Source organism: Molothrus ater, chromosome 15 (genome assembly GCF_012460135.2).
Source record: "Molothrus ater isolate BHLD 08-10-18 breed brown headed cowbird chromosome 15, BPBGC_Mater_1.1, whole genome shotgun sequence".
NCBI lineage: Eukaryota > Metazoa > Chordata > Aves > Passeriformes > Icteridae > Molothrus > Molothrus ater.
In genome coordinates this window covers 50,595-78,041 of record NC_050492.2, presented here as the reverse complement: position 1 = coordinate 78,041, position 27,447 = coordinate 50,595, and the positions used below count along the sequence as shown (strand labels likewise).

The 27,447-nt window shown below is 38.5% G+C and overlaps 2 protein-coding genes across 2 annotated transcripts in view; one reads left to right on the top strand and one right to left on the bottom strand.

Annotated features, from left to right (window-relative positions):
• The window catches only part of KCNIP1 (potassium voltage-gated channel interacting protein 1), a 295,414-nt gene extending 268,248 nt beyond the window's left edge, over window positions 1-27,166 (bottom strand). The window contains exon 1 of the mRNA XM_054516442.1: window positions 26,656-27,166. Coding sequence (XP_054372417.1) covers window positions 26,656-26,743 — 88 coding nt within the window. The 5' untranslated portion in view covers window positions 26,744-27,166. The remainder of the gene's footprint in view (window positions 1-26,655) is intronic.
• On the top strand, window positions 4,035-7,549 carry KCNMB1 (potassium calcium-activated channel subfamily M regulatory beta subunit 1). Its single transcript, XM_036391547.2, has 3 exons — window positions 4,035-4,171; window positions 5,593-5,788; window positions 7,280-7,549. The coding sequence occupies exons 1-3, from the start codon at window positions 4,035-4,037 to the stop codon at window positions 7,547-7,549; spliced, it is 603 nt and encodes a 200-aa protein (XP_036247440.1).
• Window positions 27,167-27,447: the final 281 nt, after the last annotated feature.

Sequence of the window (27,447 nt, the reverse complement as noted above, 5' to 3'; positions counted from 1 at the left end):
ACTGAAGATTCACCATATAGTGTGGGATCAATCAGCTCAAAGAAAAGCCAAACAAAAAAACACACTATCTCACTGTTAGTATTTATTCCCAACTTAAATTCAATAGAGGGACTTAGCAGCCTTTCTTCTGCAAGTGAGGTAAATTCATCAGTGCTACTCATACCTTATGCAAATTAAGAGCAGTCTGGAATAGCTTGAGAGAGAAGTCCCATCTGAGGTCACACCACTGGAAACTCCTTGAAAGATGAGAGTAGGAGAAGGTAGAGACTTCCGGCCAAGTATCAAATATCTCTCTAATTAAAATCGGGGACTATTCAAAACCTTAGCGGATTGCATCCCTAAGATTATCACTAGTAGCTATGACTGCAATTATTATACATCGAAAATGCACAGCTAATGTACTGTATAATTTAGCTGGATTGAAGAAGATTAGGCAGAGGGAACATTATCAAAACATTCGCAGTTTATACATTCCTAATAGATATGGAACCACCACATGAAATCTGCAGTACAAAAATACATTTACATTTTCTCTTGAAGGCTGGACTAAGCCTTGCTTTGTGCACTTCAACATCTTCCAGTTCAATTTTACTCATACTTCCTGGGCCAATCAAGTTTTCTGCAGTGTTTAATTTTAAAAGATTTAATTTAATTCTGCAGTGTTTAATTTTAAAAGATTTAATCCTTCTAATATACATAGAGCAAGGAGACAGAAGATACTTTTAATCAGAAAAAAAATAACCTTTAAAACAATGAAGAAATTCCAAATAAATATGGTTTTCTATGTGTATGCAACTTTGCAGTCCTGTGTTTCCTCTCAAATTCTTCTGTACATGCATGAAATAGTGTTACAGTTTTTTTTGGTCCTCTATATTTGAAAGCAGAAAAAAATGCACCAGAAAATGTGTATTTCAGTTTTAGGGACCACATTTACAGCTAATTTGCTACAGCAACACAACAATGATGTAAGCATCCTTGTTTTACATTGCCTAAAGACCTAGCTGGTTATTTTTATGTCTATAGAAGCCCTTAGGGTGATATTTTTAGATTAATCTTTCTTTTTAACATTCTCTGCAAAATTTACATGTCCTCGTTCTCTTTGGGGTCGAGCGGTTATCTGAACTGGGGGAACACAAGCAAACAGCATCACTAAGCAGCCCTTGCAGAGAGCCAGGGTCAGGCAGTCTGTCTGGTGTGAGGATGGGGAACAACACTGCATTTAACCTCTGTGCCACGTAAGAAAAATTTCCTATTAACACAATCCTATTTAGACACAATAATTTTGTGTCTTAAAGAGATGGTTTGCTAGTTTTAGATTATTAGGAGGATGAGTTTAGTGGTACATCCACTGCATGTGTGGCTGGCATTCAAGCAGACTTTTGAAGCAATTAGATTTCTTATTAATTCCTTCCACAGTTCTTGTTTTCCATGTAACAAGGGGGTTGATTAACCCACTGTTTCTCAGTGTAAATGGGACAGCTCCATAAATATTATGGTTCACCAATATTCAATATGTTAACAGCTCTAGGACACTAGAAGTTTTCCACAAGTCACAGTGGGAGTACCAGTCTTTAATTTTTTCAATTTCTCACAGAAAATAAAGATTAATCATTGTTACTGTAGGTAAGAGTTTCTTATTAATTACACAGATTTTCACTCATGTATCATTATCTCCCCATGATGCTATAAGGACCTGCTACTCCAGTACCATTTGGTCTCAGGGCCTGTGCTCCAGGCCTGATAAATGTTCTTTTATTTCACTTCCCTCTCTTCCCAAGCTGCACATTATGTAATGGAGAGCCAGTTTAATAACAATTGGTATTAAGGTACTGGGTTGCACAGCATTCTGATATTTTAAGTACTTTGGAATTCTTTAAGTTTTTTTGTTCCCATTTTCCAAACTAAAAGAAATGATGTAAGGTTTCAAGGAACAGTCAGTGACACTTACTGTGCAAGTTTCCTTGCTGCACACACCTCTCCACATAGTTACACGTGAATATGCAGGTGCAGCACAAGTGTGCTGGGAGCATTTGTTACATGCTCTATCTATAGCCCCACTGACCAAGCAAAACAGAGTACAACCTTACTTAAGGGCATTAGCTCACCTTCTGTATTAAACGCAAATGGCAGTAAACAAGGAAAGTTAATCTATGGCAATTTTCAAATTGAGATGCTTCTTACAGTGCCAGTGAATTATATGTGATCATCAGAAAAACAATTCCTCTCAAAATGCTGTATGCAAAATTCACACTGGATGTGGATGCTTTCTTTAAAGTGGACTTAAATATGAAATTGGACAAAATTTAGTATTTTAAAAATAACTCATTTTGTTTCTAGGGACACCTAAAAACAGCCTTCCACTTTGATATCAAATACTACCAACTTCAAAATATATTCTTAAAATCTGCAACTAACCACAAGTTCTGCTAAATGACCAAAGGTGTTTTACTGACCACAGACATCTATATTTTTATTGCTAAGAGAACTAACATTCAGGTGTTATAACAGTCTAAAACCAGCAGGATGTTAATTTTCAAATACCTTTTTCCTTTGATCATTAAACAGTCAAAGTGAGGCACTTTTACAAGGGAAAACCAGAAATAGCAGGAAAGGAAAGAACATATTTCAGAATATATTTCCATTCATTCCTTTAAGAGCTGATGCTCATAGCTTTGAGGGCTATCTCATCTTTCACCAAATTCAGCATAGTCCCACTACCTGCAGTCACACTACAGCTCTGCCAGCCTGTAGCAGCTGGAGAACAACTGCTCACAGATAACCTGAAGAGGCTATTTGCCAACTTTGGTTTGTGCTTATCTTACACTGTATATAAATCTAAGTCTGAACACAGGAGGATTTAGGCAGGAGCTATGCCATCCTAAAGGCCAGCTAGTAAGGATATACACTGAAAAGTTGCACCCACCTGAAACTAAAATCCTGAAGAAGCACTGCCTAAAGCTGTGCACCACTGCCTTGTGCAGAACAGAAAGGAAATATAATTTGGCATGAATGTCTTTTTTTTTTCTCCTTTTTCCTCTGCTTTCCTCTCTTATCTCCAAAAAGCCCACTCAAATCTTGCCAGTCTTGTAATTTCCATAAAAACAGCTTTTGCCATATTTTCATGAAAAAACAAAACCCCACATACGAGCAATCACAGCTGTCAGAGCAGCAGTGCAGCAGATACTGGCGATTGGTTGAACTTGCAGTGAAAGTTCTGGACTAATTCTACAGAAACCTGTATGTCACTCATAATGATTCAATGGCATATGGAGTCATGGCAATAATTTTCAGATTCTCTTCAACAGAACATTATGGATCGTTTATTGTGGATCATTTAAAATGCTTTTTGTCAAAGGAGTGGAGGGGCTAATGCCAGTCAGTTTTGAGCTCAGATTCAGACTGCTCTGCCCAAGAGTTAGTTCCCTGGAGTTACACCAACACTGCTCAGACAGGAGGTTTGGAGCACCTCTGAATTGACAAGGCCAAGCAAACATGCAGAAGTCAGAAATCTCAAATGTTAAGTTTTTAATTTCAGTTCTTTTGAAATAAGACAACACCATTTCAAACTACTCCAGAAGAAAAGGCATAATGTAAAAAGGTTTCTACTCTGGGAAGGTTTTCCCTTCACGCAGCCTTTACCAATATACAGCAAAACAACTCTAACTTCAGGGAAGCAGCAACATAAAACAGACTGAATTAAGTCTGAGGACAATTAGAATGCTAACAGAATTCTCCCCAGAAGTTACCAGATTTTTCTACCTAGTCTCTTGGCTTTCACACACACACACATACAGTTCTTAAGGTACTACACAATAAATTTAAAAAGTAAAAGAAGAGTCTAATGATAACAAAAAACACAGCAAGTTTGGTTGGATTTTTTTTAGTTCTAGTTTTTGCAAAAATGGGGCTGTTCTGCCACCAATTATATTTCAGAAATTTGTTACATAAGTACAATAACTGTCATATTTTCCCTTTCTTTTCTGTATTTTATTTTACACCAAAAAGAGGTTGTTCAAGTTTCACAACTCTAAATCATGCTGGGAAAGAAGTTGGTGACTGCACAAAAGCGAGGGGAGACAAGAGCCCTCTGCCTGGGACTGGGAATGGTTGCATGCTCCATGATGATGTACTTTTTTATTGGGATCACCATTGTGCCATTTTACACTAAGAGGTAATAAGAGTCATTTGTTTATGAAACAAAGCTATTCTTTATCCTGTTAGCATCATATACGGTAATTAAAACAATGATAAAGTATACATAAGTACATTGTACAATAGACAAAGTGCTCTCAGAGAGCTCATAAGGATTTAAAACAGAAGAGGAAAAAAGTGTGACAAGAATTCATCGGGCACAGTGAGCACAAAAAAGAGGAAATTATTCTCCTCAGGGCTAAACAAAACAGACTAAATCAAAACATTTGCTGTAGAATCAAAAAGCCAACCATGCTTATCAAAGCTTGACAATGAAAAGCCAAGTCTCGCATAAATAGAAACTGTTAAAAAAAGCTCTTTTATGGGCAGGAGAGAGTCTTGTTTAATAAAACTTGATCAACAGAAGTCATGGTAAAATTGTTCACTCAAGAATCTGTATCTTACTTCCAAATTAACCATCATAAGAAACGAGGACCTTCAACAACCCAGGCAGCCACACCAAATATTACAGAACATAATGAACACTGAAGGAGTTATGAATGCCCACCCTCTTATTTAATTTCGTGAGTTCTGCCTACACACACAAAATTAATTTGCAAAATATCAAAGTAACAAGACAAGGAGTGCATCTCACTTGTTCATGTTTCAAGATTATGACAGAGAAAGCAAGGACATCCACCTCATTCTTCTTGCTAGAGCACCTTTAATCTCAAAACTATTTGAAATACATTTTCTTTAAAATAGAGTAATTCACATATTTATTTTTCTGCCTCCAGATTACATTACAAAAGATGGATACACGTATCAGGAGTAGTTTCATAAGAACTGGAGTGAGACTGTTTCTCAATTTTCTTTGACACCAAAGTGTACTTCTGTGAGCAAAATTTAATGTGTTAACAATAACAGAAAAGTAGCTCTTGAGAAAAATGGATAAGCAACAGTAAAAATTAACTTTTCCCAGAAAAAATCCTGCTACTTATTTATGCAAGAGGCCCATGTAATAAAGAAAAAGAGAAGTGGGGAAAACAGATCTGAGTTCTGAGGCTTATTGAATGAAATCAGTCAAAATATTTCTGAGATATGAAGTGCACTGCATTCCAGGTATTTACATCAAATTTTAAAATCCATAGCAATATTTTTTCTTGAATAATATGAAGCTGGTTAGAGATGGGGAGGTCAGAATCTAACTGAAAACCAAAGAATGCATAAAAAACCAGCAAAACCAGCAAAACCAACAAAAATGCTTTCCTGAACTTACTCACTATGGCAGCCCTTCTCCAGGCGCAGCCACTGATTCAGGGTGGGCACAGTTCATCACAGCAGGATGAAGCAGATATGAACTCCAGCCAAGCCAGCACACACAGATGTATTTTCACATGCCACTCACAACAGATGCTTCTGATGAGCTTAAAAGGAATACCTTTTGTTTTGTTTTTGTAGTGTTTGGACAACAGAAACTGTGTGCAAGGTACTCAAAGCCAACATCAAGGACAAAGTTTTCTGCCCAAACAGCAAAGGCTCAGAGGATGAGGAAATCTTTCCTTATCCCTGTCTACAGGTGTGGGTTAATCTGACAGCCTCAGGACAGGAGGTTATGCTCTACCAGACTGAAGATACACTGGAAAGAAATCCTAAGGTACTTGCAGATTGAAAACTCATTCTTTGCTACTATCTAACACCTTTGAGGAGAGGGGCTGACAGTTTTTAAACCAAGCAGCTCAGTAACAGCAGGAGTCACTCATCTTTTACATGTTAATAATGTATTAAACCAAGGCAATTTAAAAACATTTCAGAAACTAGAGTTTTTTATTTTCTTTTAAATATTACATTAAATATTAAGTTAATACTTTTAAAGGAACTACACCAACATATATACAACACCTATGAACATTTTAAAATATGTAAGTCTCCCAGTTGAAGACCCATTGTAACAAATGGTTTATAAGCTGTGGCTTGCTCAGTTGCTTGTTGAATTAGCAAGAGAGACATCAAGTTTAGAACCATCCAAAGTAAGAGCACAAATTCCAATTTTACTTGTTTTTTAGGTGTATATTATGAAGCAGGGAATAAAGAAGGAGAAAATTGCAACCTGATGCACATTTTAGACAGAAAATGAGAAACAAATCAGTGAAAATTCAGAATCTTGGATGCCTGAGACTGAAGTGCTTTTAAAATTTAGAACGAACATGTTTAGATTAAAAGTGCAAAGCATTTATATAGATTAGTGCTTCCCACTGCGCAAACCTAATAGCATAAAACACTTCAGCTGAAGAGAATTTTTCTGGTTAATGCCTGTCTTTATAATGACTGCCTCAGGGAAAGCTACATTCAATAAAGAAGCAAACAGAAATTACCTACCATAAATGGAAACAAGAGCCTTGTTCACTGCAAGGGGAGGCAACTTCTTGATGTCCCATCTACTTGCATTAATGCAGGTAAAATTTTCAGGTCAGGAACCACCCCTGCTTTTGCCTTGGCCAGGTCCCAGTTTAGTACATTCAAGCATCATTATATACACAAAATAATACTGCAGAAAAAAAAGTTTATTAATAACAAAAAAACAACAAAAAATTTACTGCTTCAAAGTCTATTTCCAATGAAAACTAAATAACTCTGAATTATTACTACAAGTCAAAATAGTTTTGTTTAACAAAGACAAGTAGGAAGCCCCCAACAGCCATGCTTGCATTTTTGACTACTTACAACCAGAGGTGTGCAGTGAAACAATTTCATTCTTGTGCACACTGACAAACCAGTGTGAATTTCTGCACAACGAACACTTTCCCACTGTGACAGTGCCTAGAAGCTCTGTTAGGAACTGGAGTTTGGCACTGTAATAAGGAAGTGACAGTGTCAAAGATTGCAGGGTTTTTTTGAGCATGTACGTTATTGGTTTCCAACAATGTAACCCCAATCTGTAAATCTGCACACTGGGGTCATTGACATACTGATGGAAAGAGGGAAGAGTGGCATGGCAAATGGACATAATGAAACCAAGACAATCTCCAGGGATGCCAAACCACAGATTTTGTCAGTACTAGCATGATTTTTTCACTCAGTCTGACTTAACTAAAAACTTTTTAATGGAGTATTTGTTATAGTGAATCACCTTGATTTCTTATTTCAGTGCTCATATGTCCCAGACAAGTTGGAGAACTCTAAAGAAGTTAAAGCACGAATAGAAACAATTGCAAGCAATTTCAAAAAATACCAGACTTTCCCGTGTTACTATGACCCAGGAGGAACACAGACCAACGTCATTTTAAGCAGACTTTATCCCGCAAAAGGTCTCCTCTTTGCTTTCCTCTGGCCTACACTCATGTTTACTGGTGGGTGTCTGATTATTGTTCTGGTAAAAATTAGTCAGTATATTTCTGTTCTTTCTGCTTGGCAGTAAAAAATACATATCTAGCATAGATTGTTGAGATTGTTGGAAGATATTAAGACATTTGTTGTGCCTGTCTTATTGGCATTTTATGACTCTTAATATACCAGGTGTCAATTCAAGGGCAGGCAAAAAAATTGAACAGCAACCTCTATAGATGGCAATCCATTACACAAGGACAAAGTATAAAACTGATTCCCAGGAATGCCTGAAAATACCTCATAAAACCACAAACTTAGTTACTCTCTATTGTTTCCCTGGGCTTTAGGAGGTAGAGCTGCTTTACAAAGCTACATTTAACATTTACTACTAAACTCTTCTTCCACGTTTTAGATGGGGTGCTAATTTTCTGTCTGGTTGAAATCACTTGGTGCCACATCCATATACATCATCACTGGCAGACACACCCTTTATATCCTTATACACCAATACAGTATGTTCTCATGGCATACTCATCTGTTGAGAAAAGTAGCTTTGTTGTGGTGCAAAAAGGTGTATTTTTTATTATGGATCTCTCTGCTTTTGGGAAAGGGAAGGGAGAAAGCCCCTCAAAACAAAAATACACATACACAGACTTTACAAAATTTGCACTGTAATTATCTGACACCAATTGTATGTAAAGAAATATATGCATAAATTACAGGGTATAGTAAGGAAGCTTCTACTAAAAGTATGTTTTTCTATTTAACTCAAATCTTAGCCTCGCCTTATTTGAGACAAGTGTGCCACTCAAGGAAGGCTACCTGGCTGCCATTTGCATAGATTACAAAACTGATACAGAAAGGAGGTTATGATATATAGAATGTAGTGTCCTGGTTCTGGACAAGACAGGTGTAATTTCTGCAGGAGCCAGGAGGGGGCATGGCCAGGACCCAGAGGTTATTCTGTAGCACCTCACCTCAGTTTTTGGGAAATGGCTGCCTGCCAGCTCAGTTAGCCCGGCAGGGGGAATGATCGGGTATTGTCGGGGTGAGAACTCGGGTGCAAACCGTTTCTTGTACACTCTTTTATTAGTATTGTTGCTGTTGGTTGTCTTTTCATTGCTGTTTCCAGTAAATTGTTCTTATTGCAACCCGTGATCTTCGCCTTTTGTGCCTCTAGTTCTCCTCTCCAAATCATCAAAGTGGGGATAAAGGAGAGGAGAGCAAACAAGCAACTCGTGGTTTGCAGTGTTTCCAATTGAGGAATATCATTCTTAAACCACAACAAGTAAAATACATGTGTGATGTCATAATAAATACAGCAAGCCAAAGTAACCATGGACATTTACATGCCTGGCACCAAGATATTTTACAAAAAGATACATTTGTTTCCAGAGCCAAGACTTCTAGGAATGCTCTGATGCATGGAGAGACTTTCTCTGTTCTCTGAAAAGAACTGTTTCTCTCAGCCAAATTTCAAATTGCTATTGGACACAGGTGGAACATGAGATACTTCCTTCATGCTGTATTTGACTGTCATCTGGGACAAAACTGGTACAAGCTTTTTCATCACACAGTTGAATCAGTATGAGCTATCATTCACAGGGAAGTTTCAGGGCTTAGATACATATTTAATTATATTACAGTTTAATTATTCTCATTAATGTGGTACAATTCTGTATTATTTATTGCAAGAAAGGCTGACATATTAACCCAGTACATGAATTCTCCAACATTACTAACAAAACAATGTCAGAGTTTGCTTTTCACTATGATCAGGAAACGAAAGGAAGTGACTGCTAATTTTTTTTAAACGATAACTCCCAAAAATTAATGTAGAACTATATCCACAAGGAGGAAAGTATATCCTCACACAATACTTTTGTGACATGCATCAGAAGTTGTGTGTATTTACAAGTCAAATGTCTCTCATTCCAGGAAAGTGAAAGTTCATCTGGCACAGCTACAGATGGTTTGGGTGACCAAGTTGGATGGGAAGGGAAAGAGAACCTGCTTTGTTAGTCTATAAAAAGCTGAGGCAGAAGTGTGGTAAGCAGTTTTAAAAAGAGTCTCCAAATTGTGAAGTAGAACTTACTCATGACTGCACTCAGTCCAGCAAATTTGTAACCCATCACTTTCCTCCCTGCCCAGCTCAGCAGAGATAGATGAAGGTTGGATGTTGCTGGCAGACCCTGTGGGTCCACTCATTCAGCAGTCAGTGACCTGGGTTTGAAGAGCAGAAATTTGTGATCTTGCTGGGCTCAGAACTCAGCATGAAACATGAAGACCTGGAGTAACTGCTCTCAAATCTGCCCTTGGCTTCCCAAGTCTACCCCCTACAGCCATATCTTCCTCACCTCCCAAACGTGAGAGACAACTGCTCACTTTGAAAATTTAAAGGGGTTTATTAAACCTTAACAAAAATACAACAAAGGACTACATAAGGAATAAGCTGCAGTGCTGGTAACTGCCCCTCATGCACACCACGTGGCTAGTTCATCTTCAAGATGGATGCTCAATCTTTTATACCCCTGGGGGTTGTATCAGCTAACCCTGGCCCCTTCAAAGTCTGTCAGTCAGCTCTTTGCTATTTATTGGTGGAAATTGCTTTTTTTAAACTTGATTGGAGGTCAGGTGTTGCCATGCCACACTCCCTAAGCACCAAACTTTTCCATTCCCAGCTGCCCCCTGCAAGGGACATGTGCACGCCTTCTTTTTACCTGTCTTAGACAACCCAGCCTGTCTGATAGCAACAATATGGGGGGGGGGGGGGAAAGGGGAACTATGGGGAGAACAGAGGACATTTAAACTACAATAACCTAAGTATAAATCACTTGAAGCTTTTCTTAATAATCGCACAATAGTTATCTTTTAATTATGAGAGCCAATCATCTCATTATCCATCTATAAAACTAATTATAGTTATCCCTCTTAGTAGGAGATGAAAATTTATTCTGAGTGCAATCTGAATAACAAACCTCCGGACTTACCTCCACCAAAAATAAAGCAGGTAACATATGAATGGTTATTTCCCTCCAACTCATACCCATTGCAAGCACCTAAAGAAAAATCTTCCACAAATTCTTTCCTCTAGAAAAAGTAAAATCTCCTATTTGGACAAGAAATATTCCATGTTGTATTGCACTAAATAGTTTATTTAGTTGTTGGTTTTGCACTGGGTGTTTGATAATCCGCACTGATGACATGGTCTTCCCCCCCCCCCCCCCAAGCCCTGGTGGTAATGGTTTGTCCCAGGTTTACTCCTCCCCTAGCCCCTTCCTCACTTGTATCCCATTGGCTGTGGCCTCCTTCCTCGCCCCCCTTCCCCTGAGCTTAAATATCCCGGGAGGAGCACACCCCCGCCCCCCCCCCTCAAGCTCTCTTTTTCTGGGACGTCGCCTGAATCCCGAGGTGACTCGTATCTAGGAATAAAAGTAGCACTTTGGTCCCGAGAGGAGAGCGCCTTCTTCTCTTGCTTTTGTCGTTGTGAAGGCGGCTAGGGGCCGAGGTCCAGAGCTAGTCGGATCGGACTCGAATGGCCCCAGGAGAAAACCAGCCATTTACAATTCCAAGTAAAAACAGCTGTGCAGAGAGAGAAAATCACACACAAATTGGGAAACTCCTTTTTTTCTGGATTCTTGCCAAACACAGCTTCCTCTTTTGTCCAAAATAAATGGGATGTTAATGTGAAAAGCCAAATATTCTATTGCAGAAGACTGTTCTTGTTTTTAAATAATGCTTTGCTCATGTGGAGAGTGCTGGTTATTTTCTACATCTTTGAAATCTTTAAGTCAGATATTCTTTTTCCTTCACACTTTCACTTAACTTCAAGTGTTTTTCTAGTGCATGATGTTGATGAATTACTCTTTTGAGCCTCTCCATTTTTCTATTCTTTTTTTATCTACAAAAGTTGTAATTCCCTAGACTGAAGTTTTAATAACACACTCTATGCTTCTTACAAGCACACAAGAGGCAATATAGCCTTTGGAGGTTTCTGTTTCATTGGGGTTTTTTATACTATTGGATTATACCATAAAGTCTACAATAAATCTGATTTAAATTGTTCTTTTTATGAGGTCCAGCAAAACACCTTCTATGAGAACAGCCTCCATACAAGCAGTGACCACTGCAGTTGCATAATTCACTTTTTCAAGGCAGAGTAGATGATCAAGGTATATATTAGTCTCAGCATTAAAACTCCTGCCAGCAGAAAGGAAGCAGCAGCACAAGCAGCTGGAGCTTAAATTCATCCTTGAAATCTGTTTTGTTAGACATTATTTTTACCAGCATTGATGCTGAGACCACAGGAATAGTGCTTGAGCTGACTGGAAGTTGTAAGGAACACAGGAAGAATGTGGATAGATTTTTATACCCTGATGAATACTTCAGTCGCACAGGCCCTTTATATATCGATATGAATAATATTGTCTTCCTGAAACTATTAAAAGTCCCACTATTAAACTATTAAAATTCAAGTGCTGTGCACTCTCACAAGCAGTTTTTCTTCTTGATGCCAAATAAGACTTGGTCGTGGTGTTTGTGTTGGAAGATGAAAAAGAACAAAAGTTACAGCACTATTAGTGAGGGAACTAGCATTCCTCCTAGGCCAAAAAAACCCCCAAACTCCACCACCAAGAAAACAATTGCAAAAGTTTGTAAAAAGAAGCTGGTTTTCTGGATTAGCAAGATTCAGATTTCATCAACTTGCACTAAGATCATGTTTCTCCAACTTTGATGAAGCAGCAACAATGGGAGCTGAAGAGGAATCTACACTGACTTGCTGAGAAGACATCTGTGAATCCCCAGCATGTCCTTGCTGTACCTAAACAATAACAGGGACCTTCTGACTTCCTCTGACAATTTTGAGTTCAGTATCCTGCTAATTTATGCTATTTTATTACCTGGTCCTCAAAGCAGCAACAGGGCAGATATCATCAAGAAGACACTGATCCTCAGAGATTCTTCACTCGTATAAACCCGTGGCACTTGACAACAAAATGCCTTCCAACTGAGTAACTGGAACTCTGTGCTTATTTTTTTGTTTAGGGGATTTGAAGGGGGAAAGGGGAGAATTTGGTTAGTTTATTGGGTTTTTTTATTTAGTTTTTTTTTTATTTCTTTGGGATTTTTTGTTTGGGCTTTTTTTAATAAGGAAATGAGGGAAAACTTTAACAATTTAGGGTCTCTAAACTATTCACTATTCAGAAGACACACAAAATAATTCAGATATATTACTTTTGGTAATTTTGATAATAGAAAATAGTATTTAGAATTAACTGTGTTAATTCCAAATTTAAAAGCTGGCTTGAAGCTACAAAAATTCCTGTATTTCCAGTAATACAGAAAAAAATAATTCTAAGGATTGATTGGAGGTAGTTACACTTTGTAAGACAGTTGGAGTTGTTCAGCCATGAGAAGAGGAAGCCTTAGAGGGGAGAACTTAGACCCCCTTTCAGCACCTAAAGGGGCTCCCAGAGAGCTGGATAGGGCAGGGTTGGAAAAGTGCCTGAAGTGACAGGACAAGGGGAAATGGCTTCCTACTGCCAGAGGGCACAGATAAATGGGATATTGGGAAGAAATTCCTCCCTGTGAGAGTGGGGAGGCCCTGACACAGGGTGCCCAGAGAAGCTGTGGCTGCCCCTGGATCCCTGGAAGTATCCATGGCCAGGGGATACTTGGACAGGGCTTGGAGCAACTTGGTCTAGTGGAAGGTGTCCCAGCTCAAGGCTGGGGGATTGGAATGAGATGATCTTGAAGGTACTTCTAACCCAAACTGCTCTGTGATTCTACTTCTTACCTCTTCTAATTCCAGACAGATTTTCAGAAAGTCTCAGCATGCTAAATAGGTTAATCTGCAAGTGAGGATTCTTGCAATGTACTTTAGGACAGATTAGCTGGCCTGAGAACAAGACAACATTGCCCAAGTAACTGTAATGTTCCTGGCACTTTCTACTCTGTGATGTTTTAACATGCCGCACTCAGGAGACTTTTCTAGAATACACTGCCAGTATCCATCAAGTAAATGCTCAGCACAAGCTTAGGAACCGATTTATTATGCGAGGTGGCTTTATTCCTTCCAAAATGGCCACCCCAGGGTCACCTCTGCATTTTCTGAAGGAATAGAGTTCTTTTAAGAATGCCCTACTGACTTGTGCTTTATGCACAGGACATCTACACTTTGATCTTAGTGTAGCAGACTATTAGAAGATTGGGTCTGTCACTGGAGGAGATGAAAAAAGTGAAGTGAAATTTTGGCTCAGACATGAGCTGCTTATGTAAGCTACTCAAGAGTGCTGTGGCTCAGCCACAGCAAGCACCAGCTCAGGAATGCTGATCATCCCTTTTACAACACAGTGAGGAGAAAGAATGGTGTCAACTGGGCTGTTACTGCTGACTTCAGCAGAAACCTCAAGTATTTAACTGACTCACAGCTGACTTCCTGACTCTGTGGCAGCTTCAGGCCAGGGCTGCTGTGATACCTCATTTTGAGCAGAGGTCAAGGAGGCATTGAATGCAAGTGATCAAATCCCAGTCTTTGGCACATCTACCTCCAAGACGTCACATGATAAACTGGTTTCAGAAAAGCACAAATCTGTTTGGTCTTTTTAATAGATAAAGTATCAGTTGCTTTTCCAGGGCATTTAAATATGCACTAGTATATTTAAATATATAACATATATAACTACAACTAGAGAAAAATTGCAAATAGAAGAAAGATTACACTGAACTGGTGAGGCAAACTTGAGAACAGGATTTAAAGCAATGGAATCCATAAACTACAGGGATAATATCACACTGTTAGTCTCATAAATGAGGCTTAATATAAGAGGATAAAAAACCAGATGCTTCACCAGTAGATAGTAATACAAATAAATGTAAAGAGTGTTAGCAACATGCTTGAATTACAGACTGTTGAAAAGGCCAAACTATTATACATGCTCCAAAATTATGATTATCAAGTTTGCTTAAAGATATTAGAAAATCCTAAATAGAGAATAGTGAGGAACAGCTAAAACGCATTTTATGTCAGAAAACATGCAACATCTGCATGACAAAACTGTTTTACTGGTGGGCTTTTTCCCCCAAACATTCTCTCACAACACTGTGCCCAAGAGCTGCTTTCCAAAGCATCAAGGTATTTTGCCTGGACTAAAAAGCACATGAACACTACCGAGGTTCTGGAAATCTTCAACAGAAATACAAGAACCACAGCCCTTACCATAAAGGTCATGTAACACCCTTACCTATGTACTCTAATCTCATAAATGTGCTCTTTCATGAATGAAAAAAGTACTGCATAAATCTGTCAAAAATAAGGAGTCTGAAATGCGAATAAGAGCTACAACAGCTTTTAAAAAGACAGCAAAACCCATAAACTAAACAAAAAAATAAACCCAAAATACAACTCTTGGTGTTTGTAGGTGAGCAGTTTGAGAATGGACAGTTTAGGAGAGTTTAAAGCAAGTTATGTTTTTATGGTGGTGGTTGTTTTGTTGCTTTTTCAAGGAAAAGAAGAAGGGAACCTTTCAGGGAAGCTCAGTCATAAAATATGTATCTTTTCTCACATAATAGACATCTTAATAGGCCATAGAATATGAGGCCATCCTACTATTCTATTTCTAGTCACAGGCTTTGAAATAATTCAGCAGGCCTCAGGATGGCTGGCACAGCCACAGCCTGCCCCTTGAGCAAGCTACACTGGTGGCAGGCTACAGGCTAGGTATGCTACACAGAAGAAGACTCCAGATGCAGTTTGCACTATGAAAACATTGGTTTGTCAGCATGGGACACCTAATAAATGAAGCTCTCATGTCCCCAGCGACCTAAAAAGAAAAAAAAAACAATTAATAAATGAGGAACTCCTGTAGTCTCACATCTTCTTAAAAAAGTTCAATGAATGGAACATTACAAGAAGTCTGATGCCCAGATGGGTCTTCACTGGAAAGCAGGATTTTTTTTTAACAGTTATGAATAAAAACCTGCAGTAGCTCTTTTGGAACAAGATTAGCAACATGTGTGTTCCATCACTTTATATTCTGAAAGTTCACACTCTTTATGTCCATGGTTGCACAGAATTTGTCTGCATGGAAATGCAGCAAATCACCCATTCAGTAACATTTAAAGTCTCTTAGATGGTGTTGAGAAGAAGTATTTTATGCAGTTTTTAAGTATCCAGACTTTACAGGAAAGCAATATAAAAAAAGAATAAATTTAAAGACTTAGTGAAAATACTTCATGACCTCAAATCACACCACTGTACAGAATATACTTGAGCCTATTAAGAATTAAAAAAAAAATCAATTATAGATGTTAATTAAAAAGAAGAATCAACAACTACCATGTCATTCTGTTTTCCCCCATCTTTTCAACTCAACCCAGTTCCATGTCAAAACTAGACATTGACATCTGATTGCAGTAGTCAAAGAGATGAGATCAAAAATTAAGAATTTACCTGACTATGAAAAATGATGGTACAAATTCTAAAAATTAACATAGGCTTTTTTCAGCATTCAAGAGCTCAGAGACTAAAAGACACAATTAATTCCATGAGACCATTAACATGTGTCTCACTGCAGCTGAGAGAAACAATTCTGTACAGAAGACCGATAGCATTTATCAGTCAATGTCTGCGCTTTGTGTCTTCTAGTAGCTGAAGATGCAAACCAGACTTGGTGCCCATCTAGGCAGTTGTGACAGCACAAGAGTGCTTTCCAAGTTCTACTCAGGGGAACCAAATCATAACACTTTCAAGAGGCAAATTTTCCACAGAGTAACAGCTCAAAACAAGAGCAATACATTTCTTTTGATGGAAGCAACACAGTTTAGGTAGTATTACAATATCACAAAACCAAAACCAAACCAAACCAAAACAAAAAAAAAAGCCAAAAAATTGAATAAGAAAACAAAACAAATCACTTCCACAAACCCAAACAAACACAAGAAACCCCCAAAAACCAAAACCACAACAAACCAAAGCCATAAAACCATGAGGCACCTTGCCAGATGCTCCACATAACCCCTGACAAGCTGGGGACAAGCAAAGGTTAGGAAAAGGATAGAAAAATATCAGAGTAAAATTATCACTAGTAAACTATCAGATAAAAGCACTTTTAATAGTTGTAAGAGCTCAGACATCACCAAGAGAAAGAAAAGCAACCTCTAACCTTTCTAAATGAACAGCACTAATTTTTGTATGGTAGTGAACATTTATTCTATAAAGTTGTACAGAGCTGTCATGATCCTAATTCCAATTTCAGTCAATTTACCTCAGCAACTGTAAAAAAACTGAGTTCCCCCAGCTACAAACACCTAGCCAGAGCAATACAGCACAGACTAAGCTGGTAGTAGACATGGGTAGCATAACTAAATAAAATTTTTAATGGGCTTTTAACAGCTATTTCAATTACATTATTTCAATTATTTCCTTACTTTCATTATAAAATGTCAGATACTTTGATTTCAAAACAAACTTAATAAAGCAGCCCCACATCTTCTGTTTTCAATATTCCTACTCTGAAAGTTCTGCTAATGAAAGCACAGATGGGGTTCTTTTGTTTAGTTTGTTGTGAGTTTTTTCACATCTGATTATATGACAAAGCTGACTAGCTGGGGAGGGGTCTAATATTGTTTAGGTGGACAGGGAATGGTGTAAAGGAAGTAATTTGAAAGTTGACTCGTCTCTCTAATATTTGGGTGTTTTCCCCTAATTATTCTATTAACTATCTGTTCAGGGACGTAAAGTTGGTTGGCCCAGAAATTTGATTTTTCCCACACCATTTTACAGATACAGTAATCTTTGCTGCTCTTTCCCTATGGCAATTGTGTGAAGAAACAGGTCACATAAACTGGTTTTTGAAGACTAAAGGAAGAATTAGGCTTGAGCCACTCAGAACGCCTGGGCCTTGGCTGTTGTATTTATTTACAGTGTTTTTCATTATCTTTTATTGTCATCTCTTAAATCCCCCTGCCAGTTGAAACAGTTCATGTTGCACCTGGTCCTTTCTGCTCTTACCCTAACATGTTTCCACTTTTTCATTTGTATTGGTCTCATAGAGTGGTTATCTTACCATAAAAGGAGGATCACTCCTACAGACAGCAGCCAGCTTTCTTAGTATTACCTTCCCAGACAATTCCATATCAGCTTCTCAATCCTGCCTAAGTCTCTTTTTCAAAGGGCATTATTCTCATCCCATTACTGCTCTTATTTCTTTCATTTAAGACACTGAGCCTTGTAATTTACAAATACCTTCACCTAACAGCCACCCTCTCTCAGTCCCCCCTAAAATCACGCAGTTGTGGAAAAAGATGATAAAATTTCGTTTATTGGTAAATTCTTTAACTTTACCTGCATTTAGTATTATCTCTTGTGCTGTAATATCAAGTTCACTGCCTGACTGATATAAGAATGAAGAGCAATTTATTACCTTTGAAATGTTTATGATCAGTAAAAATATGGACATTTGAGGAAGACAACCAAGAGGAATTTGAAGAAATATCAAAATAAAGCACGTATTTCAAAGTGATTAAAGGGATTTGCATGTACTGCACTCTGTCAAAATGAAATTTAAAAGCTAAACAACAAAACTTGATATTTAGCAATCTTTTCTGTTTCAGAATGAAAAATAAAATTAAAAACAGCTTCTTGAACTGATGGTGCAGCACTACTCTGCTGACTGGTCCAAGAGTCTCAAGATCCAGCAAATATGCAGCTAAGACTGAAACTTGTGACCCTCTTACCTGTAAATGTAGTACTAAATTGAGTATTTAGTGTTTGATGACTGTCAGTAGCAATCCTTCACTGTGATAACATATTTATACAGATTACAATTTCCACACATCCACCTCCCAAGCCTCTCTGTACATCTCATTATGCAACTGCAAATAATATGAAAACAGATTATCTTTGGCAGAAGTTACAAGTGGGCTATATGGCACATTTTGTTGAAGTAATATTAATTTGCTCTCCTGTTTCATTAAAACTATAGATGTGGTTGAGGATATAAGCAGAAGTAATGCTGAGTTTTCAGCAGAGATTAAAGAGCATAGCCTCTATTTCAGTACTTCTTGTTAATAATGAAAATAGTGGAATTTTTTCTTTTCTGTTTATATGCAGCTTTGGCAGAAACAATCGGGAATCTTGCCTTTCCTGGACAGGTAGGACCAGAGTTATCTTATTTTCTTCTTGCTGTTCCAATTAATCTCTTCTGCAGAATTTGATTTTGCACTAATTTCTTGTTCTCTGTATTTTCTCACTTCAGTGACTTCCCTACTACACAATTCATTTCAGAAAGGCATTCAGGCTGTAAGTTGCAAGGGAAAATACCTACAATGCCGTTCAACTGCATGCAAAAAGAACAGGTGAAAAAAGGGTATATGTAAAAGCAAACTGCAATGACAGAGGTTGTATTTCACATGACTACTCTTTGGGGTAGTAGAAATTTACAGTTTAGCAGTTTTATATTACATCCAATCTACTCCAGATTATAGCGCCTCTCTGATCTTTTATTCTTCATTAAGAAAATACTCAAGGGAATAACAGTCAACAAATCTGACTGGAAAAAAATATTAGCCAGTTCAAATGGAACTTAGAAAAACCCTATTTCATTGAATTGATGGAAGAAAGAATAGCTTACATTTTCATAGCTTTTAACCATATCTTAGTACTTTAAGAAGACCTACCTCACTTCAATTCACTTTTGGATATAGCACTAGCGAGTCACCCGTGAAACCCTCTGCTAAAAACTTACTTTTAGGAAGAAGAGTCAACCGTGTACATTAGAAATATGCTAAGCAGCCTCCTGCCATGTGACTAGTACTATTTCACCTTGTAACTTGCATCACTTCCCTTGTTCTCCTTCAAAAGAGAAAATCAACAACTACGGTACCTGTTCCATATATGATGGGCTAATCAACCAATAAAAAGGCACTTTTCACTGAAGCAAACCTTAATGCCTGTCATTAATCATAATTTCTATTTCTACATTATATTATCATATTCCACTTCCATTTCTAATCTTTTTTTACATTACTACAGTTCCAATTGTAACAAGGTATTTCTGTAGTTTTAGTGTAATACATCCTCTGACAGGCATTTATAGAAAAAAATTATTGAAACAAAATACTATGCAATACCATAAAGTATTGGCAAAGAGCCAATACGGAATATTTAAAAACCCCTACACTCCAACTTTACTTTTCCAAGCAAAAACTTGATATGAATTATGTCTGGGAAGAAAAGTTACAATAAACCTCACCACCCAAAATACAAGCCACAATTTTCTATTTTTACATCCCTTAAAACTCTTAGATATACTGCATCCTACTGGTCCTCTGCTCGAGAAATCAGAGCTACTCTGAACAAGCTACCATTTTAACATTCTGTACCTTGTATTTCTTGAACACTGTCACACAACTATTGCTCAATCATATGGTGCTCTTGAGAATCAAGAGATCCTGGCCTTAGAGGCAACTACCAAATCCTGTGAGACCAGTCAATGAATAATCATACCAAATTGAATTAGCCCCAGTTTGGAAACAGCTCCTTTGTTTTCTGAGTAACATTGTATAATTATCTTTCAGGGCTACAACATTGCAAATAATTAAGTTTCTAATAAATTTCTAGCAGCCACATACAGCTGTATGCTTGCACAGACATTAGTTTAGAGGCAGAGGTTTGTAGAGAGTTTCAAAAGGGAGACCAGAGCATTACCACTTCCTCTCACTCTCAGTTCTGAAAATTCATCTTGCTCTCGATGAAAAAAGTGCAATGCATGCACATATATTCAGATCCCTTAAGTAGCACAGCCTTTGCAGAAGAGATAGTTTTATTTGCAGTTTATTTTCATAGGCATGCAAAAGAGTAACATGCCAAAACAGAGGTATACTTTTCTTAGTGGCTCAAAGGCTGATCATTATGGAGAAAATGTAACTAGATAAGCTGGAATTTTTAAAGAGCAAAACAAAAATTAGAGTCATACGACACAAAAGTCCCTCTCAAGCAATGAAACTGAAGGGTTTCATGGGGTAAAGTTAGGATCAGGTACTGAATGGTGAGCTTCAGTAGTTCCAGACTGTTCTCTAAGTGAACAGTTATTCTGCCCCTCAGAGCAACAGCTCTTCTCTAACAGCACTGTATGTATAGAAACTCACACCTTTCACAGCCATTTGGTAAACACTGATAAGTTTTAACTCCAATCTATAAAAGCACATTATTAGGGGTTCTGTAACTACTTTCCTTATTAAAGAACATTTAAAACACTCAGAAAAGCATAATAAAAAGAGAACTGATGCATCAGTTCCTTCTGAATTAGAGCTTCCCTCAACTTGAAGGCAGTAGTCCTAATTCAAGGGGTGAAGAGGGGCTATGTTGCCACAGGATGATCAGAGTATCTTTTCATATGTCACACAGGTGCAGGAACTCTGGCATGACTTGCACAGTTGTAATGAACCTTCCTGAGTCTTTAGGGCATCTAGCAACATTTACCCTACCCTTGCATTTTCAGAGGCTAGTGTCATGCAGTGCTAGTATGCTTCAAAGGCACAAGAGGAGATAGAGCCTGACTAAGGAGGACCATGTGCTTTCCTTACCATCTCACATAACATTTTAGAAGACTAGCTGTGATTTAAATTCACAAAGCATCAAAACAGACCACACAGCTGTAAACCACTCAGAATACTTTCTTTCATGCTGGGAGAGGCTTGTGGGAGAACAAGATGTTTGAAGACTTTATCACTGCAGTGGAACAGATAATTAGGCAATTAAAACTATGAAAAGTAGAAAATTACTAGTTCCACATGAATTGCACTGTGGAACAGAATTGGGAGAAGCAAAAAATCAGAAATTAGCACCTTTCACAAGCATCTTTAGAGCATAACTAAAAGAGTGAAAGTTCTGGAACAAAGGTAAAAGGGTAGTTAATTTGCAGAAACTTATCTGGTTTTGCAAAGGAATATTTTAAAGGAGTTGATTCCTAAAATAATCTTGCTTTTCTGGTGTTAATAATTAGAATGCATTAATAGAAATCCAAGAGGTCTCATTCCAGCTTCATTTTTGGTAACCCAACAAGGTCCTTCCCTCCTAGGTTTTTAATGGTATTAGCAGTATCTTCACATATACAGGCTTCTTGTTTAATCATTCTGCTCTATAGGAAACCCTCTACAAACTCAGTCTTCCCATCCCTACTTGCTTCCAGGCCATGGAGAATGTACCACCATTTCACACACCAGAGTAAAGTGAAAGAACACCTTAACTTCCCACAAAATCTTCACAAAGGCAACTTTGGAGAAGGTGCTCTGCTCACCTACTGTCTATCACATGTGGTAACATTTCCAGAAGCCGATCTTCTCTGGAGGTACTGAACACCCATCCCAGCCAAGGAGAATAAGGGAGTTATCCTGCTCATGCCAGCTGTAACAGAGCATGCTTCTCCAGGCATGCTTTCTTCAGTGTATACATCTCACTATGCAAAGCTCTTGGTGGAGGAGACCTTCTTTTGCAGAGACGCAAAAATCTCTGCTCTGGTACTAAGACTTTCCAATAAGAACAGACTAAAAAAGAAGCTGGCAAAATCTGCTAGTCTACCTTGCTAGTCCCTAATCTGCTAGCTTTGCTAGTACCAACTATGAAATTCTTGGCTTACAGCCTCATAGACTTGTTGCAGATGTAAATAAGGACATACCAACCAGACCAGAGGCTGCACAGTGGTATCAGATGTGATACACTTCCCTTACTGCCAACTGCAGGGAGACGCCACAGTCTGTAGTGGTTTAGGTTTGCCAGTTTGAGATTTCCTGGCCAAAGCACCAATTAATGTTGTGGGTTTAGCACTGGCCAAACGTTAATGCACCTACTAGAATATACTTACTCACTTCCTGCTGTGAGATAGGATTAGGAGGAAGGCAAAGCAGGCTCAAAACTTTAAAAGGATATAAAGAAAGCTTTAATAACAGTAACTAAAAGAAAGAATAACAAGAATCAGAATAAAACCTTTAAAACACTTCTCCCCCTACAACCTTTTATTTCTCACTCACAATGTACAGAAACAACTCAATCAGTTTATCACTTCTAGAATAGCCTTTCTGCAGTTCTCTTAGGGAGAGGAGTTCATCTAGTAAATTTATGGAGACTTCTCCACAAGAAGAAGAGAAGCTCTCATGGCTTTCAGTTTCCGTGAATAGCAGCCACCCGGAACATCTGCAATCATAAAGTCCCTCCCATTTTTACAGCTTTTCCCACGGCTGTGTTTATGGCCCATGTCAACTTATGGGGTACTATTTTAAAGATGAGCTGTTCAAGAGCAAAGGTTCTCTTTATCTATCTTTGAAAGCATCTTCATCTCTGGGAACAGTGGTCTTCTTCTCTTCTCCCAGGGGGCACAGGGTCTTCATCACTCTTCTCTCCTTCTCTGTTCAAACTTCTTATGGGATCACAGCTACTGCAACATTTGCTTACTTTAGCATGGAGGCCTTTGCGAGATATATACAATTTGAACATTTTCATCTCCCCATACCTTCATGTATTAGAGGGGAAAAGAGTCTGATGAATCAATTACAGTCTTCTCCAAAGTTTTACAAGAGAATTTCAGCCCCAAGATTAAGGCACCTCCTCATCCCTCCCATCTGGGACTTGACGTCTTCACTGACCTCGGTGTTTTCATGTAGTTCCTTCACATGCCTGCACTTGTCCTTTTCTCTCACTCGAGGGAAGACTGAAGCAGTGAAAGAGTTAATATTTCGCCCGGGGCCTGCAGATGGTCACCTGACCCCGGCCAGGCTCAGTAGCTTGCAGCTGGGCTGGGGGGGAAAGAAGTGGGTAGGATCTTAAACAGAGAGGCCAGAACTCAGCAGCAGCAGGCCGCAGTTGGGGGGGCAATGGCTTCTCCTTCCCCTCTGTCCTGTGGTTGCGAGTGAATCTCAGTGGTGGTAGAATCCTGGCTGAGCCAGACTGGCCCAGCGCTGCTCCGGTGTAGCCGGGTCCCAGCGGACCCTGGCCTGGGCTAGCAGCGGGTCAGGGCTTAACAGCGGCAGGATGTTAGCAGCTTCAGCCACAGCCGGCCTAGCCCCACGGCCTCCCGTCCCCGTGCCCAGCAGCCAATGGGGCCGAGCCCGCGGCGGAACCCACCCAGCTCGGCCGAGAGAGGGGGGCTGGGCTGGTCTTGTTACCTGTTCTCAGTCCAGAAAAGAAAGAGAGAATTCTCAGGATTTTTTTATTTTTAACATGGGTGTTCACAGAGGCATATCGGCTTTCTCAGTAGTTCAACAGATTGTCAATTCTCAAAGCTAATTACTGATTGTTTTTTTTGTCAGACACAGAGGAAACTGCTAGCAGCTTCTCTTAGAACATCACTTCCGTGATGCAAAACCAGCACACCTCCTCACACCTTGCTGCAAAAGGAACGACTTCATAGCTGCAATCAATTTCATTTTAATATTGTAAATAACCATTGCTATTGTTAAAACAAGTAGAAGCCATAGAGCACAGCTAAGGATTACATGCCAATTGAACTGTAGAGTATCTCCAACTGCAATAACCCTACAAAATGGTTCAAGCATAAGAAGAGAGTGGACCTTGTGCCTAGTAAAGGATTTTCCTTGTAAAAAGTATTTAAAGTAAATTCTCACGTTAAACAATATGAAAGAAATGAGGCAGGAGTGGGGTGAAAAACACAGCTGATAATACTTGAATATGCAAAAGCATGTATATGGTGTAAGTTTAAAAAACCAATAATAGTGATTTACAAGAGTTTCTATTTCTAGGCTTTACATGCAGAACTTTTACTAAAAGAAATATTAAGCAATAAGCTCCAGGATGAATATATAAACAAACATAAACACTTTTTAAAAAATTCAACAATTCTGAGCATTATTTTTTCTAATAACTTTCTAGTTATGATTCTTTTAGGTAACTTTATGGAAACATTTATTCTAATTATAGCAGGTCTTTGATGTCTGTGCAAAAAACTAATTAATGTAGTTTATTCCTTCCTGAATCAGGTTCTCTCAGTTTAAAACACAAGCTGAATGGGAAAAAAAGAGGAAGTTTTTCAGAGTTTAAAATTCTTTGAAACCTAGGAAGACACTCTTATCTCATCCAAACAGCTTGAAGTGAGACATTGGCATGGGAAAGAGATGGGTAAAAGTGTACAACACCGTTGCATTGGCTGCAATGACCACAATAATGCAATGCTGGCGCATTTCAGAAGGCAGCAGGGGGCAGGAGAAACAGGTCTTGGACATTGGTTTTATACTTTAATTTCTAGCTCTTCATACAGTGCTATTCTGTCGTCAGACTCAAATTTTCATCTCTCCCATTGCCAGAGCAAAAGCAACTGTGGCAGTCTCATTTTATTATTGTATTTATTGTGTCAAGAAACACAAAGGCTGCTTGAAAGCACCGCTTTAGATGAAGCACTCTAGATATACGTGTGGAGAAACATGACGAGAACACAAGTGTCCTCTTGCCTCAGTGGAGCTCAAGCAGATGGCACAAAGCTTACCACTGATCACTTGTGGCTATAATACATGCATCCTATATACCACTACCTCATGAAAAAAAGCACAAATAAAGCACACCAAATTCACCATACTGATATGCCGTAGAAAACAAGATTTTGCAGCCATCTCCACTACCTTTTCTTCTGAGCATGACAAGTAATTGGTTTTTCTCACTTTTTTTTAACAGTGAGAGAAGCATCTTGGCATTAATCATGAATTGTAACCAAAATCTGTCAGCTCTTTTGTATGACAGACTTTTACAATTCTTTATTCTTTCCTCTGCTGGTGTTTGGCAGGATATGGACAATACAGAGGAAAGTGGAAGAAAAAAATTACATACACACAGATGTAATTTTAAACCAGCCTTGATTTTGAAAGCAACCAACCTGTCCAGTGTTCTTAATGTGACAGACATTTTTCTGGTGCAGATTTCTTTTGCAAGCCAGTAATGTTAATATGAGAAAGCTGTCTAAGAGCTACATTTCTTTTCTACAGAGAACGATTGAATAAATTTTCCCAGTATCTGCAAAAGTAAACTGCTCTTAACAGTTCATGGCACTTTTACATTTACTTTTTTGAAAGTTACCTAAGCCTGCTTTAGTTTATCCTAAGAAATTACTTAAACATTAAAATTCATAGTAGAGCATCTGCATGCTCCAAACAGCCAACACAGCCACACATCTCCAAGAATTCTAAACTTATATGAAAAAAAAGTGTTTCTATTTTTGTTCTTTAAATATAACTATATTAAAAAGAGCTTGATTTTGTATTTTAAAAAACTGCATCATAACCAAGACTCTTCAGCCTTATACAAATATCTCTGCTAATAATTTAGTTCAAACCCTATTATCAATTCCCAAAACTACCCCTGCCTCCAACCAAACACACAAAACTTGGAGAAGTCTGACCTTCACCTAAGAACTGACCACATTTCAACAGGCGAGCAGCATTCAAGTATAGTATTATTTACAGCTGTCAGGAGTTTCCACAGAGATCACCGATACTCACATAGCTGCCAGAGGTGTACTGAGAAGTGTGATGAGAGGAATGGGCAACAAAAGGAACATAACTTACCTGAGGGCACCAACAGAGGAACTACTAAACTACAAAGAAGAAAGAGTTTATTTTGTTTGTTGTTTCATTTTAGTAAAGAGGACAGCATAAATAAGTTTGGTACTGTTTTGCTTTCACATGAGAAAGCACAAGGGGTGTAAGTGACAAGCAAAACTTAAACAAGCAAAAGGTATTTCAAATGTATAGAGTAAGCAATGACCTAGATTCTGAAGCAAGGTATACACATCCTTCAAATTAGCAGAGACAGTAAAGCATAAAATGACACAGAGAAATACAAGTTACTGACAGTTAGGAAGTCTTTCAGTTTTTTAGGCTGCACATCAATTGTTTTCACAAACACCTCTCTGAACACATTGAAATAACTCACTATAGTTGCTGGCCAGGACAGATTGATAAACACAGGTTACAAACTACACATGGTAGAAACAATTACATAAGGCTTTCAGCATAACTCAAATCTTCATTGCACACAGCAACTTCTTTCAGAACAGCCAATTCCCAGAATTAAACCAGAACACCTCTGAAGAGACAAACAATAAACCTTATTGGAAACCTCCCTCAAGCCTACAAAACTCACCCTACAAATATAACAGAACAGAGGAACAGTATAAACTAAAATGTTTCCCTTACCTTTGCTGAGAGTGCCTGTGATGAGTTTAAAAACAGTCTGGGCAAATTTGACAATCCCATGCTTGCATCTCTTTGAACAGCCACTCATGGTTCACACAGATAGAAAGACTCTTCTCTCTTACAAATTTCAGGAATAACAATAAAATTAAAAAGTGAGTCCTTTAGAAAGTTGATACGACTGGTTGTGCAGTGCTCTGAGCAGAACTCTGCTCTCATGCACTGAGCCCCAGGTTCTGCACTGAGGTTTGCTCACTCTGAAGCTACTACGAAGGACTGCAGTGGAGCAATGCACATCTCTTTTCAGTTAAAGGTACAGCTCTCCCCATCATCCTCTCGGCCGGGACTGCAAGCACCTGCTGCGATGCCCTGATAGAAGCTGCTAAGCACAGCAACACCTCAGCCAGACGGGAGAGGAGGGAGGGTTTGCCTCTGCAGGCTGTGCGGGCTGCCACACTGGGTACAGGGAATGCAGCAAGAGACAGCTGGAGTCACCAGCTGCTGTAAATAAAAGCTGCTGATTAAAGCTTTTCTTGGTGCCCTTTTCTTGCGGATTTCAATAAAATTGTCAATTTTGATCTTGTCAGGTCGAGAAAACCAGAAAATAACGCTTTTTTATTTTACCAACACCGTAGTGACACTGTCGCATGTAGAAGGCTGCATAGCGTTCCTTTGCAAAACCTGGTAGAAGTAGGAAAGCATAGCTGCACCCAGGGGTAGGAAAAAAAAAATCTTTATTTTAATTATACCAGCTTAGATGCTTCTCCGATTGTGATTTGTCCAGCATAGAGGGAT

Excerpts from the sequence above, each read along its gene's own strand:
- KCNMB1 (XM_036391547.2), top strand. The coding sequence starts at position 4,035 with ATGCTGGGAAAGAAGTTGGTGACTGCACAAAAGCGAGGGGAGACAAGA. Across the intron at positions 4,172-5,592 it reads GTGCCATTTTACACTAAGAG|TGTTTGGACAACAGAAACTG; the intron begins GTAATAAGAGTC and ends TTGTTTTTGTAG. Across the intron at positions 5,789-7,279 it reads CACTGGAAAGAAATCCTAAG|TGCTCATATGTCCCAGACAA; the intron begins GTACTTGCAGAT and ends TTCTTATTTCAG.